Genomic DNA, 23,644 nt, shown 5'->3' with positions numbered 1-23,644 from the left:
CCCAAATGTAACAAGTGCATCATCAAACTCTATAAATTTCCAGAAACATTCAAATATTAACTAAACATTGAAAAAAAATGTAAAGTTTACAATAGAATTGGTGTAGAAAAAATCTGTTGTTCTGTGATCCATTAAAACAAGATTCTACTGTAGTTACTAATGTTGGCTGCTAGAGGTACAGCATGCAAAACATTGTGTTTTCTAATGCTAAGAAACCATTTTGTGTCCTTCAGTTTGGCAGAAATTGGTTTGCTGTCCAAGTGAAATACTATTTTTGGTCTGAACGTGGAAAAGAGACACGCACCAGGAAGTCGGTTATGAAATGGTATAATGACAGGTTGTTTGTGTCCACAGAGGAAGAGTAGTCGTCCACCAGTTCCTGATGAACATGTACTCAACATGTGCATCGTGTACATGAGGTATATTAATGTAGCCTAAGAAGTCATTACACAGAGCCTCTCACAATCCAGTAATGCTGCACCAGACAGTGTGGAAGGTGTTAATGAAATGGTTACAAATGTAGCTGTACAAATTTCAAGTGTATCAAAATTTTATAGGTCACAACAGAGAGGATCACACACACACACACACACACACACACACACACACACACACAGTAATGCAATGTTAAGATTGTGAAACCTAGATGTGTTGTGCAAAATGAGTCAAAAAACATCATCTAATATACCATGGTATTTGCATAATAAATTTCTGAAGGTGCAAATTTATGGATGTATACAAAGAAAGCATTAGTGATATTTTCAAAATGAGCTGTTAAACTTTGATTTCTTCAAAAGATGATAAAGGTTTATTTGCAAACATTTACAGTTTCAAGGAGGATAAATTATTTTCTAATGGTTTTTATGAATATAAATTAGAGTGGGTATATAATATGTATTATATAAATTGTTTAATTAGAAGTTCAAACTATTCATTTTTTTCTTCCCCAATTTGTTTGTTTAGTTATGGCAATGCAACACTTGGGCAATCTGCCTAGGATGATGCCTTCCAGGAGGTCTTTTTAAGGGAAACTGGTCTCTATTTAGGTGTTACAGACATGGAGAAAACCTGGAAAACTCCATGTGGCCAGCCTGTCCGAGCAAGGTGCAAACCCATGACCAAACTCCCAGTGTTTTGGGAATGAAAACTGCTTGGCCACTGGTGGGCCCTGTTTTTTTTTTCCACAAAGAATAAAGAATTTGTTTAACCCCTTCTGTTTATTTTGATTATCTGATCCTCTTCAGCACAAAATATAATTCTGTCTTATCTTGCAAACTTTTATGATCAAGTAACTAAATAATAATAAACAATTATTATAAAAATAGTACTGGTAAGACAAAAGACTAGGATCAGTTAACCAGATATTGCTTGAAAACAACCATTCATGAATCATGATACTGTATTAGAATTCAATATTAAACTTTGAGATTCCTTCTAGAACAAAGCTGAATCAGCCACTGTAGTTAATCTGAGGATGCCCAAGGATGGCCAATTAACTGGATTGAAAAATGTTAGCATTTCTCCAATCTTACTCATTATAAAAAAAGGTATATTGCTTACTTCATTAACCTTGTAGAATATTTGATTACTTCCAAGTCTGAAAAGATTGTTGTTTTGATACATCTTTACATTCAGACAACTAGAGATTAATGAGAATAATTACTAAGGAAATTTTAAATTTGAATGTTGGTCAGAAGAAAATCTTAAATGTTAATAATAATTCTATCATAATTAGTAAAAACAAAAGAACTAAATTTCAAAGAAGATGGGAAAAACAAGAGAATGGGTTTATTATGTATTGTTAGTGAATGTCAATGAATATGTACAAATTTTCAACTTGGATTAACCATTTGGTTGATTTAGGCACGACAGATTTTATCAGTAGTGATTCAGTAAGACGGTCAATGGCTTCTTCACATCAAAGTTATGTGAAAGTATCTATTAATTCAATTAGTTCAACATTTGCCAATAAATATGTGACAATGTGCTATTAATTTAATGTATATTTTGTAATAGCTATAAATAGTTTCCATAATTTGGAAACTATTTATAGCTATTACAAAATCTAAATAGTTTCCATATTTGGGAAAGGCTCATTCACATGATAACAGTTAAAGTCAAGTCAGTCAAGAAGAAAAATGAGAACTGTTAATTAATATATATGAACCAGTAATCTTTGGAAAAGAAGACCAATATTTTGCCATTTGATTGAATTATATACAAGGTTTTTTGATGAATATGAATTTTTATTAGACTGGTTTTTATTTGTTAATTGACTGAATTTGTCTTGATAGCTGCTGTTTTTCACCTTAGTTGATTTGGCTTTTGGAATTTGCTCATATAAGTGAATTATTTCTACATGTGGATTTGTTTAGTACAAAAATATTAATTGATAATTAACTGAAATATCATTTTTGTGTAATATCTCATTTTTTCTTATACTATTCTTACTTCTTTATCTAGTGCAGTGTTTCTCAACCTCTAACGAATCGTCACCCCCTTCAACGTAGTATCGCCCCCTTCAATAAAACCGTTATGTAGTATCGCCCCCTTTACTTCAAAATTCCGATGCCGAGGGTCAAGACTAACGTCAAATTCGTACTGCATTGAATAGACTAGTGACTAGTATAATGTTATTTATTTAATTATTGTACAATATAACGAATAAAATATCTAATTATTCTTAATATAATGTTTTACTATATCACCCAGAAAATTGTTTTTCACCCCCAAAATATAAATTGTTACTAATCGCCCCTCAACATGGAAAAACGCCCACATGGGGGCGATATCGCCCCCATTGAGAAACACTGATCTAGTGTATCTTGTGTCAGGCTTGTGTTTAAACTACTTTTAATTACATTTTTCCTAAGCTCACCTATTTTCTCCTTTAAATTTCTTCTCATAGACCCTACATACCATAACTCCTTTTCCCTTTTATCCCTTTTTGTCTTTATTACAATCACCCAGATTGTTGTTTACTCTCAAATCTATCTTTGTCATTCCTCAGTATGCCAAAAATTGTATTACACTTTACAAAAACCAGCCTTCCTTTGTACTTTCTTACTTGTCTGAACAACATCTTGTAAACATTTATGTTATCATCTAAATCAGTCATTCTCTTTGTCATTTTCTTCTTTTTTTCTTCCCCCATTGTTGTCATCATTATTATTTTCTTAATTTTTCTTAATACTATGTTCAACCTTCTTTCTAACTTTTTCTGTCACACCATTTGGAATCATTGACCTCCTGCATTGTTGTTTTAATCTATGTATTATAGAATATGGTCATTAAACAACTAAAATTATCTTTAAAATCAAGTTTAAATCATTTTGTATTTAAAGTTTGGTGACAGGCTATAACAAATTTTAAAAAAGAAACAGTTTAGCATTACAAAATTAAATTATGAAGATTTAATGATTTAAACATGTAAGGATGCAATCAACGTAAGGTCATGTTATCTTTGACACGAAGATAACACAAAGAAATAGATATAAAATGGAGGTAAGAACACAATACATGTTAATTCTATAGAAAGAATGAGAAACCTCATGCCACTTAATGGGGTTTACAGAAGTTAGATCATGGCATGGATCGTAGAGTAGAGGGCACGACAATCCCAAGTTTAAAGGTTACATTTACAATTTCCTAACACCCTCTCTATTGGTGTGCCCAGAGTCTACACATAGGCTATAATTAAATGTTTGATAATTTCTCTATAAACACATATATATCATACATATAGTATTAACTACTTTTACTAACGCAAACAGTTATCAGTAGTTCTGTCTAGGTTTTTTTGCTCAAGTAGCTTGACATTCACTTCATGTTTACTTTTCGGGAGAGCCTTTGCCTTTGTTAATTTATCTGCTTTCATCTCTGTGGTTGGAATGAATTTTATTTTAATTTCCCCTTCTTCTTTGAGCTTCACGGGAGAAATGATATCTTATATTAATGTGTTTACTTCTGCCATGGTGAATGGCATTCTTGCTTAGCTGAATAGCACTCTGGATGTCGCAGTGAACTATTGCTGGTGTATCCACATAACTCTTAAATCCCATTTCTCTCAGCATTCTTCTCATGTGGATGACTTCCTTGATCACATTGGATAGGGCCATGTACTCTGCTTCCATCATTGAAAGTGCAACAGATTTTTGCTTTTTTGATTCCCAACTAACAGGTCCATTAGCTAGAATTAGCATGTTACCTGATGAAGACTTCCAGTCGTCAACATCACTGGCCCAATCTGAGTCAACATACGTGCACAGCTTCTTATTGCACTTCTTGTATTTTAGCCCATAATTTATAGTTGCTTGAGTGTATTGGAGTACTCTCTTGGCCATTTTCCAATGAATGATGCCTGGATTGGTGAAAAAATGGTTTAACACGCTAGCCGCAAATGCTAGATCTGGATGTGTCAAGTTCGCCAGATAAAGGAGTCTGTCAACAAACTCTGTATGGTTTTCCTTTCATTTCATTTATTTCACTCTTTGACTGTGGAGCCATTTCTTTTGTCAATTTCTGATTTGATTCGATTGATGTTGAAATGGGTTTACATGTTTGCATGTTAAATTTTTTAAAGAGGTCTTTAGCATACTTTTTTTGAGTAAGTCTCATCTTTCCAGTAGCCCCTTCTCTTTCTATCCTTATTCTGAAAACTTCACTTGCCACGCCCAATCTTTCATTTTGAATTCTTTCTGAAGAATGTGTTTAATTTTTCTTATTATCTCTAAGTTGCATGAGGCAATCAGCATGTTATCAACATAAACTATGATTACAATATTGTCTCCCCTTCATTTTGGATGTAGGTGCAAGGGTTGGCACTTGTTCTATTCATGCCTATATTTAGCATGTAGCTGTCTAATCATTTGTACCATTCACATCTTGCCTGTTTTAATCTATATAGAGGTTTAGTTAAATGGCATACTTTATCCTCTTGTCCCTTTGTTTTGAAGTGTTTCAGTTGCTCCATATATATTTCCTCCAGTAAATCCCCTTGTATGAAAGCTGTGATTACATCCATTTGGTGTACATGCATTTTCTTTTCTACACATCCACAAGGAATGGTCGGATTGTTTCAAATCTTGCTATTGGAGCGAATACTTCTTCAAAGTCAATTCCTTCTCTCTGCTCATATCCACATGCAACTAATCTGGCTTTTTGTAGTGATTGTGGTAATTTGTAGCGATTAACAGTGCCATCTTGTTTTCTCTTTATTTATATACCCATTTATTCGAAATTATTTTTTTGTCCTTTGGACATGAGACTAATTTCCATGTATTATTTTCCATTAAGAACTTATACTCTGAATCCATGGCATTTGACCATTCTACTTTATCTTCTCGGCTTAATGCTTCTTTTGCACTTGTAGGATCTGGCAGCTGGCTGCATTTTGCAAAATCTGCTACTTCGTTGTACACTTTCCTTGGTCTTCCAGGTTTTCCACTTCTAATTAATTGTGGATGTCACGCTTTGTGTTTTGGTTGTGAATTTGATGTTTCATTATCGCATGAAGGAATATTTTCACTTTGAGTATCAGTAGAAGGAACATTACTTTTATCAACTTCAATGTTTTTCATGGTCGGTATTAAATCTAAAAGTACACTAAACAAGTTCTGTTTATCTTTGGTTTCTAATTTTTTGATGAAATGCACATCTTGAGCTTTTATGACAATTTTAGTGCCTTGCTCCCAAAGTCAGTATGCCTTTGACTCTTAATAGCCAGCTAGAACATATTTTTTTCCTTTTGGTTCAAATTTGTTTCTCTTATGCCCCTTTTGCAGAGCAATTGTTTTACTGCCGAAAATTCTTATAAATCCAATGTAGGATTTATTTCCAGTCCACAGTTCGAGTGGAGTTTCTTCTTCTAAAGCTTTAGTGGGACAATGATTTCTTATATAGGCTGCTGCATTGATGGCTTTTACCCATAAACTCTGAGGTACCTTGGATTCAATCATCATGCTTCTCGCCATCTCGACAAGAGTTCTGTTTGCTCGTTCTGCTATCCCATTTTGTTGAGGAGTATTCTTGACTGTTAATTGCCTTCTTATTTCTTTTTCTTCAAGATAGCTGGTAAATTCTTGTGATAAGAATTCTTTTGTGTTATTGGTACAGAGCCTTTTGATTCTCTGATCAGTTTCATTCTCAACTCTTTCCTTGTAGCGTTTGAATGCGTTAAGTATTTCAGATTGGTGTCTAAGCATTGCTAACTCAATGCAATATGTCTTGTCATCAATGAATGCCACAAAATACTTAGAACCACCTAGGAATTCCACACTCATCGGACCACATATGTCAGAATGGATTAATCCCAGCATATTTCTCTCTCTCATGTCGGACGACTTAAAGGGTAATTGGTGAATCTTTTCTTTGTAGCATATCTCACAATCAGTTCTATCTTGGGTTTGTTCCAATGTTATTCTGGCTACCATTTTTTTGTTTGCTAATTTCTTTAGGTCATTGATGTTTAGATCAGTGGTTCTTAACGTTTTTATACTCGCGGCCCACCAAACATTTCATAATTTTTTTGTTACCCCCATTTTTTAATAATAATTTATATTTGTTAAATTATTTATAATAAATTGATTTTTATGAACCCATATTTGATATAATCATGATCGTATTTTCTAATTTTAATGTTACTTAATTTTATACCTTTAGTTTTAGGACTTCTGGTTTTTTCCGTTGCATTTTTTACTGTATCATCATCGGAACTTTCACTAGTATTTTCTTCACTATATTTTCTTTTTGAAGGTCCTGGTCTGCGATTACTTACATTAAAAATTTTCTAATGTTTCTTTCTGTCTTTTGCTCATTTTTATGGGTTAATTATAAATAATTAAAGCTAAACACACAGTATAAGAAAGAAATGCACTACTATTTGATCCAAAGTCAATGCTAAAACTAAACTAAAACTAAAACACCCACAACTTGTCGTAAAGATTTTGTATATCTTTTGCAAAAACATTTAAATTTTCAAAGCCTACTACTAAGCCTACTGTTTTTCTAATTATTTTTAAAATCCCAAGCATTAATAGTTTCTTAGAATTACTTTGGAAGAAAAGAACTAAATACTGTGGTGTAAGTAGCATATTTGCATTTATTTCTTCTGTACTAACAAAGTTGTATGTAGGAAGAACTAAGAAATAAATAAAAGAAACTAAATATGAAAACTATTTTTCTTATTTCACTTTTCAATATGATATTCGGTTATACATCAATTTTCTTTTTATTCTGAAGGAAATTTTGCATAATTTGGTGGCCCCCGGCAAACTTCTTATGGACCCCCATGGGGCCGTGGTTTCCCTGTTAAGAAACACTGGTTTAGATGACCAAGTCGTTAATGCCATCTCAAAAGATTGTCACTTCCACTTTCTTCTGCATTCAATGCTGCGTCAGGTTTCGTCTGTACTATGTATAGTTGGTCTCCTTTCTTTGTTATCATGGCGATGGAACCATCTTGGTGAGTAACAGTTGTTGATTCTCTTTTGAATGTGACAGATTATCCATGTTCTGTTATTTTAGGGACAGATATCAAATTATTTCTCAAATGTGGGATGGCCATGACATCTTTTAGCTTAATTGTAATTTTGGTGTTGTTGACATTCACGTTCATATTAATTGATCTAGTTCTAATGAATTTTAATGCATCTTTTCCTGCAGTTTGTATTTTTTTGTGGAGATCTTGATTTATCTCTATAAATTTCATACAGTCGTTACACATATGTGCAGTTGTTCCTCTATCAAGACACCAGTCTGTTGAGTTTAGAGTTTGGGCTGTTTGTACTGTGACTGCCATAGCATCATTCTTTTTGCATGTACTGTTTCTTTGCGAATATATATTATTATTTCTACATTCAGCTGCCTGGTTTACCACAAATGTAACATGTCCCTGTGAATTGTGAAGGAAGATTTCCTTTTGGGTAATTTTGTTGGGAAGGAGTTTTCTTTTGTTTCGATCCTGTGTATAGTGCAATCTGTTCAACTGCAAACTCCTTCTTCTCTTGTCATCTTATTTCTTCTTCAATTAGTTTTATTATTAATGATTCAGGCTTCGGTATATTGTCTCTGGACTCAATGGCAATTCAAAATGTTTTGTATTCGTCGGACAATGAATTTAATAACATTATAGATAGTAACTCACCTGGAATTGGGATACCCGCTTTTTCCAATTGTTCAGCTTTTTCCATAAATTCAGTTACATGTCTCGACATTGATTGCTTAGTTCCCTTAAATTGTTCTGATAAAGTTGTCTGTATAGTACTGCTTTTATAATTGGTCCTTTCGATTTATTTATCCTTTCCAACTCATCCCGTGCTTCTTTGGAAGTTTCTGCTCTCTTTATGTGGCTCAACTGGTTCTGCTTAATGCCTAGTAAAATTAATGCTAGAGCCTTTTCGTCTTTTGTTTAGAAAAAAATCAAATGCATTTGGTTTTTCTATGGATCCATTTACATACGGCCAAAGTTCATTACAAATAAGTATGCTATGCATCTGTAACTTCCACAATTCGTAGTTATCATCATTGAGTTTGTCTACATATTGAGTCTCCACACTATTCATGGCGTCAATCAAACGGGTTATGTCTTTTGTTAGCGAGCAGGAATATATCACTTACTTGATTCTCCAGTTAGATCCTCTTCCTATGGTATACCTCGATCATTAAACCTAACCACGCTCTGCTACTATGTAAGGATGCGAATCGATGTAGGGTCGTGTTGAAGGTAACATGAAGAAATAGATACAAAATGGAGGTAAGAACACAACGCATGTTTATTCTATAGAAAGAATGAGAAACCACGTACCACTTAGTGGGGTTCACACAAGTTAGATCGTGGCATGGACCGTAGAGTAGAGGGCATGACAATCCCAAGTTTAAAGGTTACATTTACAACTTCCTAACAAAACAAAAAAATAAAAACAATATTTTCATTGTTATTACTTTGATTTCACTGTTTAGAAATTCCAGAACATGTATTTGACTTGAATACAAACAACTTTTAAATGCTTACACTCATTAATAGTATAGTTTTATTAATGGTTTGAGAGAGAGATTAATATCTAAATAACTCAAAAATTAACGTAAAACGTATGCTTTTATTATTCAAGAAAAGCATCTTTAGATTAATTGGAATCTGGACAAAATTCAAGTTATAGCTACTAAGATAAATGTAAGAAATCAACTGATTAAATAAATAAATATTAAAAATTTTATTATTAGCATATTTTATAATATTGATGAGTGGTTTTGGTCTAATTTTTACTCTCTATAGGATAGAGAATCTGAATTAATCTGATAAGAAGATGTATTATATTTACGTAAAAAATAATTATCTTATTATGTTTGTGACATATTAAAATGTGTATCTCATAGCTTTAAACACAATTAGATATACACTGAAGAGCAATTGAATTAGGGATACCTGTCTAGTAGCGTGTAGCACCACCTTTTGCCTTGATGACGGCTGCAGTTTGTCTTGGCATGGACTCCACAAGACACTGGGAAACCATACATATCCATGAGTCCTGAATAATCTCCCATAAATCACGAAGATTAGATGTAAGGTGGTCGGAGCCTCGAACATCTCTCTCAATTGCATCCCAGATGTGCTCGATTGGATTGAAGTCAGGTGACCATGATGGCCAGGAAAGCACGTGCAGGTCTGTGGAATGTTCATCCAACCATTCCGATACAATTTGGGAGCAATGGCACGGTGCATTGTCTTGTTGAAAGACAATCTCTATAGTGGGCAGTCGAGAACGAACAAACGGGAGCAGATGGTCGTCAAGGATATCCTGGTAACGTTCACCTGTCACACGTACCAGGGGTCTCATTTCAGTCCATGTGAACAGTCCCCACACAAGAATGCCACCTCCGTCAGCTTGAAGAGTCCACTGCTGGCAGGAAGGATTCATCGCTTTATGTGATTTACGGCATACACATACTCTGCCATCGACATGTACCAAAGTGAATCTCGACTCATCACTCCAGGTAACATTTTTCCACATCTTGACAATCCATTGGCGATGTTCCCACACCCATGCTAATTGTTGCGCCCTGTTTTGTGCAGTCAGCAGGGGGACTCTTGTAGGATGATGACTCCTGTATCCCATTGAAAGGAGATTTTGTATGGTGTGACAGCTTACATCTTGCTATGCACCAGCATTAAATCGACAGGTAATCCGTTGCACTGTGGCCTGTCTATCTACTGTTACAATGCGGGCTAGCTGTTGACGACCTCGCTCATCCACATGCTGTTGTCCGTAGCAGTTGACCCTGGCAGCTATGGTTTTACCAGAATCAATGTACTCGTGGTACACTCTCAAAACAGTGGTGTGTGAAAATCCCAGTGTTTCCACTACTTTTGAAATGGAGTGACNTGTGCAAGTCTGTGGAATGTTCATCCAACCATTCCGATACAATTCAGGAGTGATGGCATGGTACATTGTCTTGTTGAAAGACAATCTCTGTAGTGGGCTGTCAAGAACGAACAAACAGGAGCAGATGGTCGTCAAGGATATCCTGGTACCCATTCATCGGGCCCCGACGATTTGTCCATGATTAAATGTGCTTAGATCTTTACTCTTACCCATTTTGCTTCTGACTATTACTGATACTGTTAGCAGCACTCCTTATCTTGTCAAACTGCTGCTTACCTCATCTGTAAATCACTTTCACGCTTATGCAGAACTCAAAATTTGCATAATGCCAGCTATCCCTAATTCAATTGCTCTTCAGTGTACTGGCAACACATAATGAGGAACTTTTAACTAAAATTAATTCCAAAATAGCAATAAATACAAAGCTAATAAATAAATTTATTTGTTTTGAAGTTATAAATTCTTCTAATAATTCAAAAAATAGCAATTTGTTATTATAAGAATATTCCTTCATATATAAAATTTTAAATGAAATGTCCTTCAAATTTTATTGGTGTTATATTTAATAATAATATGTTGTTTGAATAAAAATATAATGTTGTTTATTTTTTTAAACAGGTAACTACATTACAACGATAGGTGTCGATTTTAAGATACGCACAGTGCAGATAGATGGAGAAAGAGTAAAATTACAAATTTGGGATACCGCCGGGCAAGAAAGATTTCGAACTATAACTTCTACGTAAGTCATTGGAAACATTGAATGTTTTTCTTAAAATTAAAAGATGTATATGTACAGTAGAGCATCGATTATCTGACTCAATTGGGGACTCGGGTTGGTCGGATAACTGAAAAAATCGGATAACCAAAAAGAATGAAAAAAATACATTATTAGTATAGTATATTAGTATATCGCTATTAACCTACTTTGCATTGAATTTTCATCGATGTTAAGCCTAGCAATTTTTTTTTTTTTTAAAATAATAATTGTCGCTATTCTATCACTAAAAATTATTTTTAAATTNATCTGACTCAATTGGGGACTCGGGTTGGTCGGATAACTGAAAAAATCGGATAACCAAAAAGAATGAAAAAAATACATTATTAGTATAGTATATTAGTATATCGCTATTAACCTACTTTGCATTGAATTTTCATCGATGTTAAGCCTAGCAATTTTTTTTTTTTTTAAAATAATAATTGTCGCTATTCTATCACTAAAAATTATTTTTAAATTGTTTTATTGCTCACAAAACAAACAACCAATCATAAATAGAAAATTAGGTATCGTTTAAATACTGGCCTCCCTTTCATGGTCAAGCCATTGTTGTCAGCTAAAACACGCAAAAATTTAACAAAAATAATTTCAAAGTAGCCAAGACATAGCCAAATATTGTAGCACCATATCAATAGCAGACATTTGAAACCTGCCGACTAGAACGGTCGGTTAACCGATGTGACGGTTAATCGGGGGTTGGATAATCGATGCTCTACTGTATATGTAAAAGAACACAAAATAAAAACATTGCAATAGTATAATGGATTGATCAAACAATAATTACTCAATAGAAGAAGACAACCTTATGGTTTAGTAAATTCCAGTAAAACATTTAATGACTTCATGAATGTTTTTGGTCTCTGAATTAAGCCAACGTTTACATTCTGTAAATATAAATGAACTTCAATAAGATAAATCGGAAATTTTAGATAAAGTTTTTGATTTTTGATTAGTTTTTAACTCTTTCTGCCGTACAGGGACTAAGAGCGCTTATTTTTCATATGCATCATGAGTTTGGCGAGGCCCATTGTGGGCCTGGCCAAACTTCTGATGAGTACAAAAAAAGCAAAGGTACATGTCCAGATTAGACACCATTGAAAAATTCTCAAGATTTCTGACCTTGATTTGATCCTGGATCTCCCCTGGTCCAGGAGCCATTGATTACCATTCTGAAGAAAGTTTCCATGGAAGAAAACATAGTATAAAATCATATGTTCAAAAAAATTATGTAATAATTACTAATTTTATATTTTTGATATGATTTTTACAATTGATATTTTATTGTTATAAATTTCAAATGGGATTTCCATTGTCTGGCAAGTGCAGTAGCATTTCTTTGCTTTTATTTTAAAGTGTTGTTTGTAATTATTGAATAAAGAATTATGTCATACAATTATACAGTAAATATGCATTTACAGTAGATACGAAGGCATTATTATGTGAAGGCATACAAAACAATAATACAATAATGCAGCAAAGTATTAAGAAAAGTATTGATCACAAACTTTAGACAACCATTATATGTTATATATAAAGTAAAGGAAGTTAGAAAAGAGCCTACAGACAAGTATATATATACAGTAGTACCTCATGATACGAACATTACAGCATACAAAATTTTCAGGAATACAACATGAAATTTGAACATAATTTTGCTCCACAGTACGAACAAAAACTCACCATACGACGTTATATTAGTTTGCAACGCCATTTTTTATTCACTTCTGTTCATTGGTCTCAGTCTGCATGTTTGCATCATCGTGGAAGGATCTCACTTGATAAAGGAAATCTCAAGGTATTATCGGAAAGTGACTGATTTTATTGAAAAGAAACATCCTGAAAAGGTTTACACTGGCCATATTGCTGCTTGGAGTAATGACATTTGCCTAAGTCGTTTTAGAAATATTTTAAAAAGTAGGCAAAGCCAAACCTCTTTGGATAGATATTTTACCAAGCGACCTCTATCCAGTGAAAGTGCTGGTGGAAGTGAAGGAAAAAAAGCAAAAAAGCAGTGAATAAAAAAAAAAAATATGAAACAGAAAAGATTAAAAAATTAGTTTAAGTTATTTTTAAGTTATTGTTACATTATGTTATGTAAGTTAAGTTTTAGTATCATTTCCCTTCTCCCTCTCTTCCACCACCAGTTTACACCTCCACCGTCATCTATACTCAGAGGTAAAGTGCAAATGAAACTGCATTTTTTTAATCAATTATTATTCTGTTATCGTTATTTATACATTTACAACTACAAAATGCATTTTTCAGTGTTTTCCTTACTAAAGTTATTTTTTTTCAATGTACTATTTAGCTTTAATTTGAGTGTGTTTTTTATGTTGGAATGGATTATTTGGTTTTACATGTAATCATATGGGGAAAAATGATTCACCTTATGACATTTTCATGATACAATCTGAGTTTCGGAACGGATTAATTTCGTATCCTGAGGTACTACTGTATTTAAAAGATAATCTGTAATTCATAAAATAATTGCTTCAGTAACAAATCATTCACTCATCCATAAACAGCCTTATTTATGGAAACGGTAAGCCAATTTTCTAGTTGTGGCCTGATATAAAATATTTTTGCACCTGTTTGTGTCTGATGTAAAGAGACCATGTAGATCCCTGATTTCTCCAAAAAGGTAAAACCATCCCTATCATTACATAACAATCTGTGCAGGGAAATTTGTGGTTTTATAGGAAGTACAATGTCATATCCCTTAAAAGTGCATACGATATGATTCTTAACAGCCCCCAAATATGGAATGGATGGGTTGAGCAAACACTTGGCTTTTCTTTTTGTCATCGGATCTCAAAGCAGTTGGTGGGAAAAGAGAGCTGCGAACAAGATTATTGACATACTTGAACTTGGATGTTGTATAACCAGCATTGTGTACCACTGTAACAACCTGACTCAATTCTTTGTGTATAAGTGAAGGTGACAAAGGGTCCAAATACACCCTGCAGATAGGAGCAGCAATGGCCAATTTACATATCTGGGCAACTGAAAGGAGTTGACTGGTGTGATATAAGGGGGCTGCTCGAATTTGTTGTGCACTGATATTAGTATTTTTCTTAATTCATATTTAAGATATAATCACATACTAATCAAGCAGTGATGTAACATTAATTAATATATGATGTTACACAGCCAATGTAAGCATTTGTGGAAAAATAAAAACTTAGTACAGTAAAAACAGTCTGTACAGGTTGGTTTAGTGATGTGTTAATTATTATGTATATAAATAATATAATGTAAATAATAATAAAACTAATGGAAAGATAAGAAATTTTAAAATGTATAAAAACAAATATCTTATATTTCAGATATTACAGAGGAACTCATGGTGTAATTGTCGTTTATGATGTTTGCAATGGAGAATCATTTGCTAATGTGAAGAGATGGTTACATGAAATAGAACAAAACTGTGATGTAGTCAATAGGATTTTAGGTTTGAACAATTATTTATATGTTTATGTAAAGAATTTATTCAAAATTAATTCAGATTTTTTCTTTTTCTATTTGAATAAGTCAATCTGTAAATGTTGTATAACTTAAGGATTATAATTTGAATTTTTCTGTTTCAAAAAATTTTAAAATAAAGCTACAAAATAAAAATTTAAGTACAGTAGAGCATTGATTATCTGAATACTGATCAACCGAAACATTGGTTAACTGAAAGCGTTCCAGTTGGCAAATTCAAATTTTCACTAGGGCTGTGGCACTGCAGCACTCTTCCCCTCCCTGCCAAACTGAACTGTAGGCCTAGTTTAATGTATTACATTATGTAAGGTATGTATTTGTAAGATATGTGATACAAATTATATACAGTATAGTTTTGTGTTTAATATATTTTTTTGTAAATGATTATTATTTGAAAAATCAGTTATTTGAACAACCCCAGTTCTGAATTGTTCAAATTGTTTCAGATAATGCTCTACTGTAATTTGAATAACTATGTCAACTGAAATTATGAATTGTTTAAATCTTTTAATTTTTCCAGAATTATAAAAAGTTGGTTGATTATTTTGAAAAATATTTAATAAGTTTCTTTACATCCTAAAATACTTTGAATTTTTGATTTATTCCCAGAATTTTTTAACACATCTTATATTTGAATTAATGAATTAAACTGTGAGAAGTCAATATTAATACAAAAGATGTTTTAGAATTTTTTATGAAATTTTTTTTTCTTCCCAAAAAACTATTCAAAACAAATTGATTCAGTTTTTCATTTGCAAAAATCCATTTAATCTTTGCTAGGAAGTTATGTACCTTTGTGAATGCTCTAATTAATTTCATAATTGTTGAAAACTTTTATCCAAAATAAATCTGTAGAAGGACTGGCAAATTTATGATTTTTCATTTATACATTTAATGCTTTCAAAACACTGACTAAGAAGCAAATTACAACTATTTATTGTTCTAGTACTCTTAATTTTATGACCTGTTTTTAATCTTCAAATATTGAATTTTTATTTTTTGCAAATTTTAAATGTTTTCAATCATTCTCTTATATTAGTATTATTAACAATGAATTAATTTCTTACAATCATTCTAAATCTGATTAAGAGTTGATGTGGAAGTGTGGAAACTGGCCTCTAGCTACAAGAAAATGATTTTTTTATAGTTTTTTGTAACAATGGTATTTTATGATATTGATTACAGATTGATTAGTTGTCATTGCTAATAAATGCTTCAAAGTTAGATCAGTGATTCCCAAACTTTTTTGAGCTGCTTCCATAAATTTTATCCAACACCTCAACAATCCATTTTTTTGTGAGAAAGGATTGGAAATATTCTTAGAAAAACTTTTCTACAAATCTCGCACTTTGATCCTTACCATAGATTGTTGTCAACATTTAGTAACAATTAAATGCAATGTTTCTTCTTATCCATTTTAACGAAGGAAAGGAAATGGTTGTCAGTGACTCAAATCCTCACCTGGTCATTGTTCAGTCCTGCCTCCAATGCCTCTGCCACCCCTTGCTTCTTTTCACCCCTAAATTTATTTACCACCCCTTAGAGAACCATTTAGGAAAGAAACCACTGCTGAAGAAATGGATGATAAGCATTTTGGAAAAGAAATTATCATCTGTTATTTTTCCTACACAGTTTATATTAGATTATTCAAAGTTATTTTATTAGTATAATAATTTTTTTCTTGCAATTAATGGAAGAAAAATATTTCTATGATCTGTATAGTTTAGTCATTCTTTGAGAATGCTGTTACAGCTCTCAATGTCAATCTTCTCCACTATACAGAATGTTAACAGCAAGCTGATGTGTGACAGTGACTTAATGGAAGCAGACATAATTGTTGAGAGAGAAGGTATGCCAAAGTGAATGCGAGAGTAGTGCAGCTTGCAAGTTTGGCCAACTTTACCAGATTTAATTTTAAGCAAAATAGTAGTAAACAAGTCTGTACTACAACAATTTATCACATGAAACAGATCAGTAAAAACATGCAAGTAGTAAATAGAATGAAGATGAGAATTAATTCAAAGAGGAATATTAAAAAGAAAAACTAGTATTAATGAAAAAATAATTATTACAGCCCAGCATTACATTTGTAATTGTGATGCTGTACTGCAATTCCGGAAAGGATCATTTTATGTGTTTCATTTAAGATTCTCGTTATAATTACAGTATGCTGAATGATGATGATCTTTTGTTTTTCCTTAAAACAGATTACTGTACATGTACACTGTAACAGTACCCTGACTCAGTGTAACATTACATTTACACATTAAAACATAGCTATCACTAACTATAATTTGTGTATTTAAAAATATTTTTTATTTACTTATCCTGCAGCTCTTAGTTATTTGGCTTGTTTTCACAGAAAAGTTCTGGTATAGTTTGTTATTGCATTATGTTGTGACATGTTGCAATTGAAATTAAAATAATCAAAATACAAGCAAAATTAGAATTCTGTATTTGTGTTGTAAATCAAAAAGAACATTTTTAATAATGGATGAATTAATTTATAAAAAACAGTAGTGTCTTTAGTGTAGGAGAATATATCTTGTTCAAATAATATATCAGTTAAAAAAATGTACAACAATGTTAAGAGAATAGCTAGTAACCATTCAGAAATACTTACTTATTGTATTATTATAAATATATAAGCAGTAATGTGGGAGAATAGGCTTTAATATCTTTCCAAATTTGTGTCAGTCTTCTCAATTCAAATCACATTTGCTATGTAATGAATTTTGAATTGGGAAAACAGATGGCTCTCTTAATACTCTTCATACTCTTCATAGATGCTTTTTTTTAATAAATTTTCATACAATACTTTAACCAAGCTAAATAAAATCATAATTATAACTATACATTTGAAAACAAATTAAGTTTAAACTCTAATGACATGATATAGACTGCACATTCAAACTCTGTATCTAATGGTTTTGAACTAGTTATTTAGCATTTATAATCTATATAATATGTACTTTTGATTGATATTTTATCTTCTCAGTAAAACATCCATTGTCTGAGAAATGTTTTTGGTGCATCAATGTGTCATTTTCAACAGAATGACATAAATCTTTGTCGGCAATTCCATAACAACAACTGCATTCAAAGTACCATTTATCACTTCCCATCAATTTTCAGTATTGACTAGATATATTTCTTCTGACTTGGTTGGAAGTTTAGGAACTGTTTTTGATAGAAAACTTTGTTGTGAATGTGAAATCGGGATTATTTTTTTTCATAATACAGTAGAACCTCCATTATCTGGACCTCCATTATCTGGATTTTCGATTATCCGGATTGTTTAAAATAAACAAAAATTTTACGAATTTGCTGATTTGCACTTGGCGAATTACGACACTGTTTATGTACGTGATGGAATGCATAACTTTTTTTGTTTCAACAACGTCTCACCCAGCACAGTGGTCGTAAACTCTTAAATATATTTTACGTAGTAATAAAAATATAACATGACATACGTATTTATAAATAATTTATATTCAAATTACATCATTTCTATGACCAAGGGCAGTGTAAGGCATAGATGACGTGGGCCACCGCCTATGCCTCGCGGTCCGAAGGGCCTCACGCCTCGAAGGTTTACGCATTACTTAGAAGCTGTGAATGCGACGAAAAAATTTTACTCGTCGTAAAATGATAAATAGTTTGTCAAATTTTTATTCATGAAAATGCAGTTTCAACTGCTTTTTTATTTTATAAAATTTGTCTTCTTGTGCCACCAGAGGGCCTTTTAAACAATAGGTAGTCTGTTAGTGTTGGTCAGTAGTAGTCCAAATTCAATATGAACGTTTGTTTCTTGAAAATTTGATCACGATTTAAATACAGTATTTACTTTTAATATTACCGATATGTCATCGAAAAGAAAACGTGTTGTATTATTATTAAAGGACAGATTAAAGTATTTGTTTCGATTATCCGGATTTTTCGTTATCCGGACTACCTTCATCCCCAATTAGTCCGGATAATCGAGGTACTACTGTATTTATGAAGTTTAATTTATTAGACCAAAAGTTTCAGAATGATATGTTTGAAGTGTATATTCTGTAGGAACAAGTAGTTTATGAATTTTATGAATTATTGATGATAAACATTTTTTATGATTTTATTTAGTTGGTAATAAAAATGATGATCCAGATAGAAAAGTTGTTTTAACAGAAGATGCTCAACGATTTGCCGATCAGATGGGTATTCAGTTATTCGAAACAAGTGCCAAGGAAAATATAAATGTCGAAGAAGTAAGTTTCTCACAGTTTTCAATTTTAACTGTATAAAAATTATAATTAACTTTTTATTAATACAGTCATACCCCGGACTTACGCGATAGGTGGGACCGAGCGATAACCGCGTAAGTTGAATTTGCGTAAGTCGGGGTATAATTTCACATATAAATACATACAAGTAATTTTTAATTGGGGCCGGAGACTAAAAAAAGCAATAATTTAGAAAAAAATGTTTAATAAAATCTTAGATAATACATATGTATAACATATTATATTATTATACAATTTTTCACAATTACTTGATTATCACACCATAATTTTAACATTGTTTCCATCTCAGCGATAATATTGTAACGTTTACCAATGATGCTTGAATTTAAAGATTAAGCATTTTTTACAGCTTCGAGAATTTTTTCTTTACCTTTTATAATTGTTCTGACCGTCGATTCCGGTAGATCAAACTTCTTTGCCAATTCACAAATTTTCATTTTTATATCGAAGTCTTTAATAATGTTAACTTTACATTCCAAAGATAAAGTTTTTCTTTTCTTGTTTGATGCAGAAGAATCAGTTCTACTTCATTTGGATGACATAGTAGAGTGTTAAGATTAATCATATTCATTATTGTAAACCGCGCTTAAGTTAGGCGCCATCTATTCATTTCTTTTGTATGTCCGACGATCAAATGACCGCTTGGGATTGAGTCTGTTTATAATTTGAAAGGTAATCTTGTCAGTTGTATATACAAAGATAAATTATTTACAAAATGAGTCTTTGTTTATTATCTGATAAATGTATACTTTTTTTGTCAATTGTTCATGATTGCAGATGCCTTTTGTGTAAAATCCAAGTCGGATGTATGTAAGCTAATAAATGTTCTCGTTAATCTTATCTCGCCTTTTGGTTCGTTCACGGTTACAAGAAATCACCACACAGAGTCTCTCAAATCTCCGTAGATATAACAAACAGAAATAAATTACACAAAATAAATTGTAGCTATGCGTTGATTCCGCGCAACACGTCCAAACACGTCAGCTGAACAATAGTGTGGGGGGAGTGAATAATCAAGAGTTGCATGGCGCTCAAACAAAAGACGAATCGACGAGATTTGAAAATCGCGTAACTCCGGGTTCGCGTAAGTCGGGGTATTACTGTATATAAATTAAATTAAAACAACAAAGCTTGGAATTTAAAAATGGCAAATTAAAAAGTGTTGTGTTACAAATACAGGTAGTCCTCTTACAACGTTCCTTGAAAATACCGCTATATCTTGAAAATACAAATATCTTGAATTTTTCAAACCAGCCATTGCTAGCCACGAATTTAACACTGGTTTCATCAGCTGACAACTGTCCCATTTGTTTTAAATAATCAAATATTTTTAAGGCTTTGTGTTTAAGTGCAGTTTTACTTAAAGGCAACCGTTTCTTGTTTGTATCTTCTACCCATAATATTAGTGCTGGTTCCATTTTTTCCATTATAGGTGCTCTCAGATGAGCAACATTTTTCACAATAATAGATGATTCAGATGCAACCAAATTTCTAATCTTTTCTCCTGGTTGGTTAATCGACCAAGTAGTCGACTCATTTAAATTAAAATGACTACCAATATTGGCTATCCGCTCTTGATTTTTAATTTGATCCAAAATTTTTATCTTTGTTTGAAGAGTTATAAATTTCCTTTTTAACGATGGTCCTTTCTTTTCATTCGGCATTGTTATGGCTAAAATTTTTTCAATCAGTTTTGTGGACAGTAAAAGTCACAAAAAATAACTTTCCTTCACTATGTTGTTAAAAATATACACCCAATAGATCATTTTTGCGGTCCCCATTTATTGAAAGAGTATAAACTATCGAAAATTTAGTGATATATTTGAGTGTTTACAGTAACTGATGCACATCTGTCTAGAAACCAGTCTTCCCCTGAAACTTTCAAGGGAATAACACACCAACATCGACAAACAGCTGCTTTCAAGGACATTTAACTCTGTATGCAGAACTGTGGCTCATATCACGTGATCCGTTGTGATTTTTCTGAGCTTGTAACAACAGCCTCCACCGAAGCCAAATGTACCATCTTACAAAAATTAGGAAACCTCCCCTCTAGTTCCTACCGATTTTACAAAATAGATGTCATTTCTTTATATCCTTCTGTTCTGTATTTCGAGGCCATCATGCTGGCAAATATCCTATTCCTCAATTCTAGTTACCCAGCATCACACATTTTACACCTACGTGAAGCTCTTTGCCTTATTATCAAAATAATTATTTCCAATTTAATGGAAAAATATATAAACAAACACAAGGGTTACCAATGGGCTTCCCATTATCTCCTATTCTAGCTGAACTGGTCATGAGAAATATAGAACATTGGTGGCGTAGTAAACATTAGTATTGTGTTTTATTCCAAAGACACATGGCAAGTTTTCCATCAAATTCTTTTATTAGTTGAGTCGATACGGTACATCGCTTTGTACTCGTTTCGGGCTTTGCCCCTCTTCAGTCAACTAAAATACAATATATATATTTTAACTTATTACAGTAGAGAATTTACATAAAACAATGAGTACATAAACGATATATAGACGTAGTACCTTTTGGTTACACTTTGTATAATTTAAAAACATGTAAAATCTGCTTTAATCTTTGTAAAACTAGTATATATTATAAATTAAAAGGTTAAAATATTCTAAAATCTTCTCTTTTAGGCATATTTCGATACAACACAACTGTAAAAAATTTTTAGCTGTTTCCTCCCTTTTTTTTACCTTCCACCCCCTTTTTATTTTTTCTTATGCGCTGGTATCTTAAGTGTTGCCATGTATGACGTTCGATAGAAAAAAATATATATATAATATATATTATATATGTCGTATTATTTTGCAGTCGTAGTCATAAGGTCGAGTGTAGGTTGAACAAGACAAAGAAAATTGGAGACCATAAAATAACACGTCCGTTCACTTTCGGGTCCTCACTCGAACTCCCCTTATTTTATTGGTGCTGTTAACCTCATTCCAAAAGGGACGAGATTAACAAAGTAAAATACAGAAAATATATACAAAATTTACAAAATTTTAAATATGTTAAATGCCCCCCTCCTGAAAAGGCGACATCATGGAGCCTCAGGGAGGTTGGGCTGGGTGTTATACAATTTATCGGCTTGAACTCTAAAGTTGGTTGGATTATAATACGGTATAATTTTATCTACATTTACAATATCGGTTAATTTATTTAATGATTGGACAGGTCTGTCTATTTCTACGTTACAAGGAGATACTATTTTTAATATGGTGAAAGGTCCATGATACTTTGGAGCAAGTTTTCCTTGGTCGGGATGGAAGAAGGTTTGTAGTAATATTTGATCTCCTACTTTGAAGTTTGGAGTTTGATGTTGACTATTATATTTATCTCTGTTTCTTTCGTGAGCNTAGAAGTAATGGTTATATTCTACCAATTACACTGCAACCAAATCTAAGAAGACTGTTATGTAATGATAGGGATAAGTACCATTTGAATGAAAAATTCGGTATCTAGTAAATCCTGCTAAAGCACACACTAACTGGAGAAGAGATTAGTTATGTAGGAGCTACTGCTAGAAAATTAAGTTCACGCATCCATGAACATCAAGAAGACATCAAAAATAACAGGCCAGTTACAGAATTAGCAAAGAAAGTACTCAACCACAACTACCAGCCTCTATGGAACGAAATAAAATTACTAAAATGCTGCAACGAACAAAATGAGCTATTTATTTTGGAGACACACTACATTTCTACTACCATACCATGCAACTCCCCAACTTTCGAGCTCCCACAAATTTGGATAACGGCTTTCAAACAACTCAACCCAAGATAAAAATACTCCTTCGTTGCTCGCATGCTAATTTTGCCTTGGTGCGCATAAATGCATGAACTATGCTCTTTTACAGACATTTCTCACTTTAATATTTATTTATCATCATTTCTACGCACTATGACATAAGAACCTTTAAATAATATTCAAAAACCATAATCACCTGAACTGTCGGAAATATCGTTCGAAATATTCGATATTGAAACTTAAAAAACTGTCGGAATATCGTTTGGAAAGCTTAAACTATCGAATTCTATGTACCACCTGAAGATGGTAGTTTTACACTACTGAAACTTCTAGTGGATAAAACCTTTCTCCAAAAGTCGGATAAATTTCTGTAACCGGAACTCCACTCCTGTAACGCCACTGCACATAAGTGTTCTAATAATAGTATATGTCGGCGTGAAGTGCAAACTTATTATATCAAGGGGGCCTAACTGTATGAAATAAACCATTGCCTACTTTAATAGCAAAACATATATAAAACCTAGATTACTTTTAGGTTTAATTACCTATTTTTAGGTCAAATATCATAATTTAATTAACAAATAAAATTAAAGTTAACATAATTCTAGCTTTAAAATAATCTTATGTTTTGTTATTTTGTTTTCAATTAATTTGATAAATGAATATATAGACATTAATTCATGTGCCTTTGTGTCCTTATTATACAATTTATTATGTAAATGTCTGCTAGGATATATCATATTAGTGGGACTTATTATACTGCTGTCCAAATTTAACTACATCAAAATTTAAAAATATTAACGGAATAATTTGTATCATCTTTCCAAAAACCTATATACAATAACAATAAATATAAGTTACATTATTAAAAGATGGTTTAAACATTTTTTAAAACTTATGTATCGCACTCCTACTTTAGTAATACAATAATTGTACGAGCAAAATTGTTT

At 32.3% G+C, this 23,644-nt stretch overlaps 1 protein-coding gene across 2 annotated transcripts in view; it reads left to right on the top strand.

Annotated features, from left to right (window-relative positions):
- The window catches only part of LOC111628006 (ras-related protein Rab-35-like), a 97,146-nt gene that overhangs the window by 64,444 nt on the left and 9,058 nt on the right, over positions 1 to 23,644 (top strand). For both annotated transcript variants that reach the window (XM_023371721.1, XM_023371722.1), the window contains exons 4-6: positions 10,998 to 11,121; positions 14,484 to 14,608; positions 18,766 to 18,890. In XM_023371721.1, coding sequence (XP_023227489.1) covers positions 10,998 to 11,121; positions 14,484 to 14,608; positions 18,766 to 18,890 — 374 coding nt within the window. The remainder of the gene's footprint in view (positions 1 to 10,997; positions 11,122 to 14,483; positions 14,609 to 18,765; positions 18,891 to 23,644) is intronic.

This window comes from Centruroides sculpturatus, unplaced genomic scaffold, assembly GCF_000671375.1.
Source record: "Centruroides sculpturatus isolate CEXI.00-Female unplaced genomic scaffold, Cexi_2.0 scaffold486, whole genome shotgun sequence".
Classification (NCBI taxonomy): Eukaryota; Metazoa; Arthropoda; class Arachnida; order Scorpiones; family Buthidae; genus Centruroides; species Centruroides sculpturatus.
This window is presented reverse-complemented; position numbering and strand designations above follow the sequence as displayed.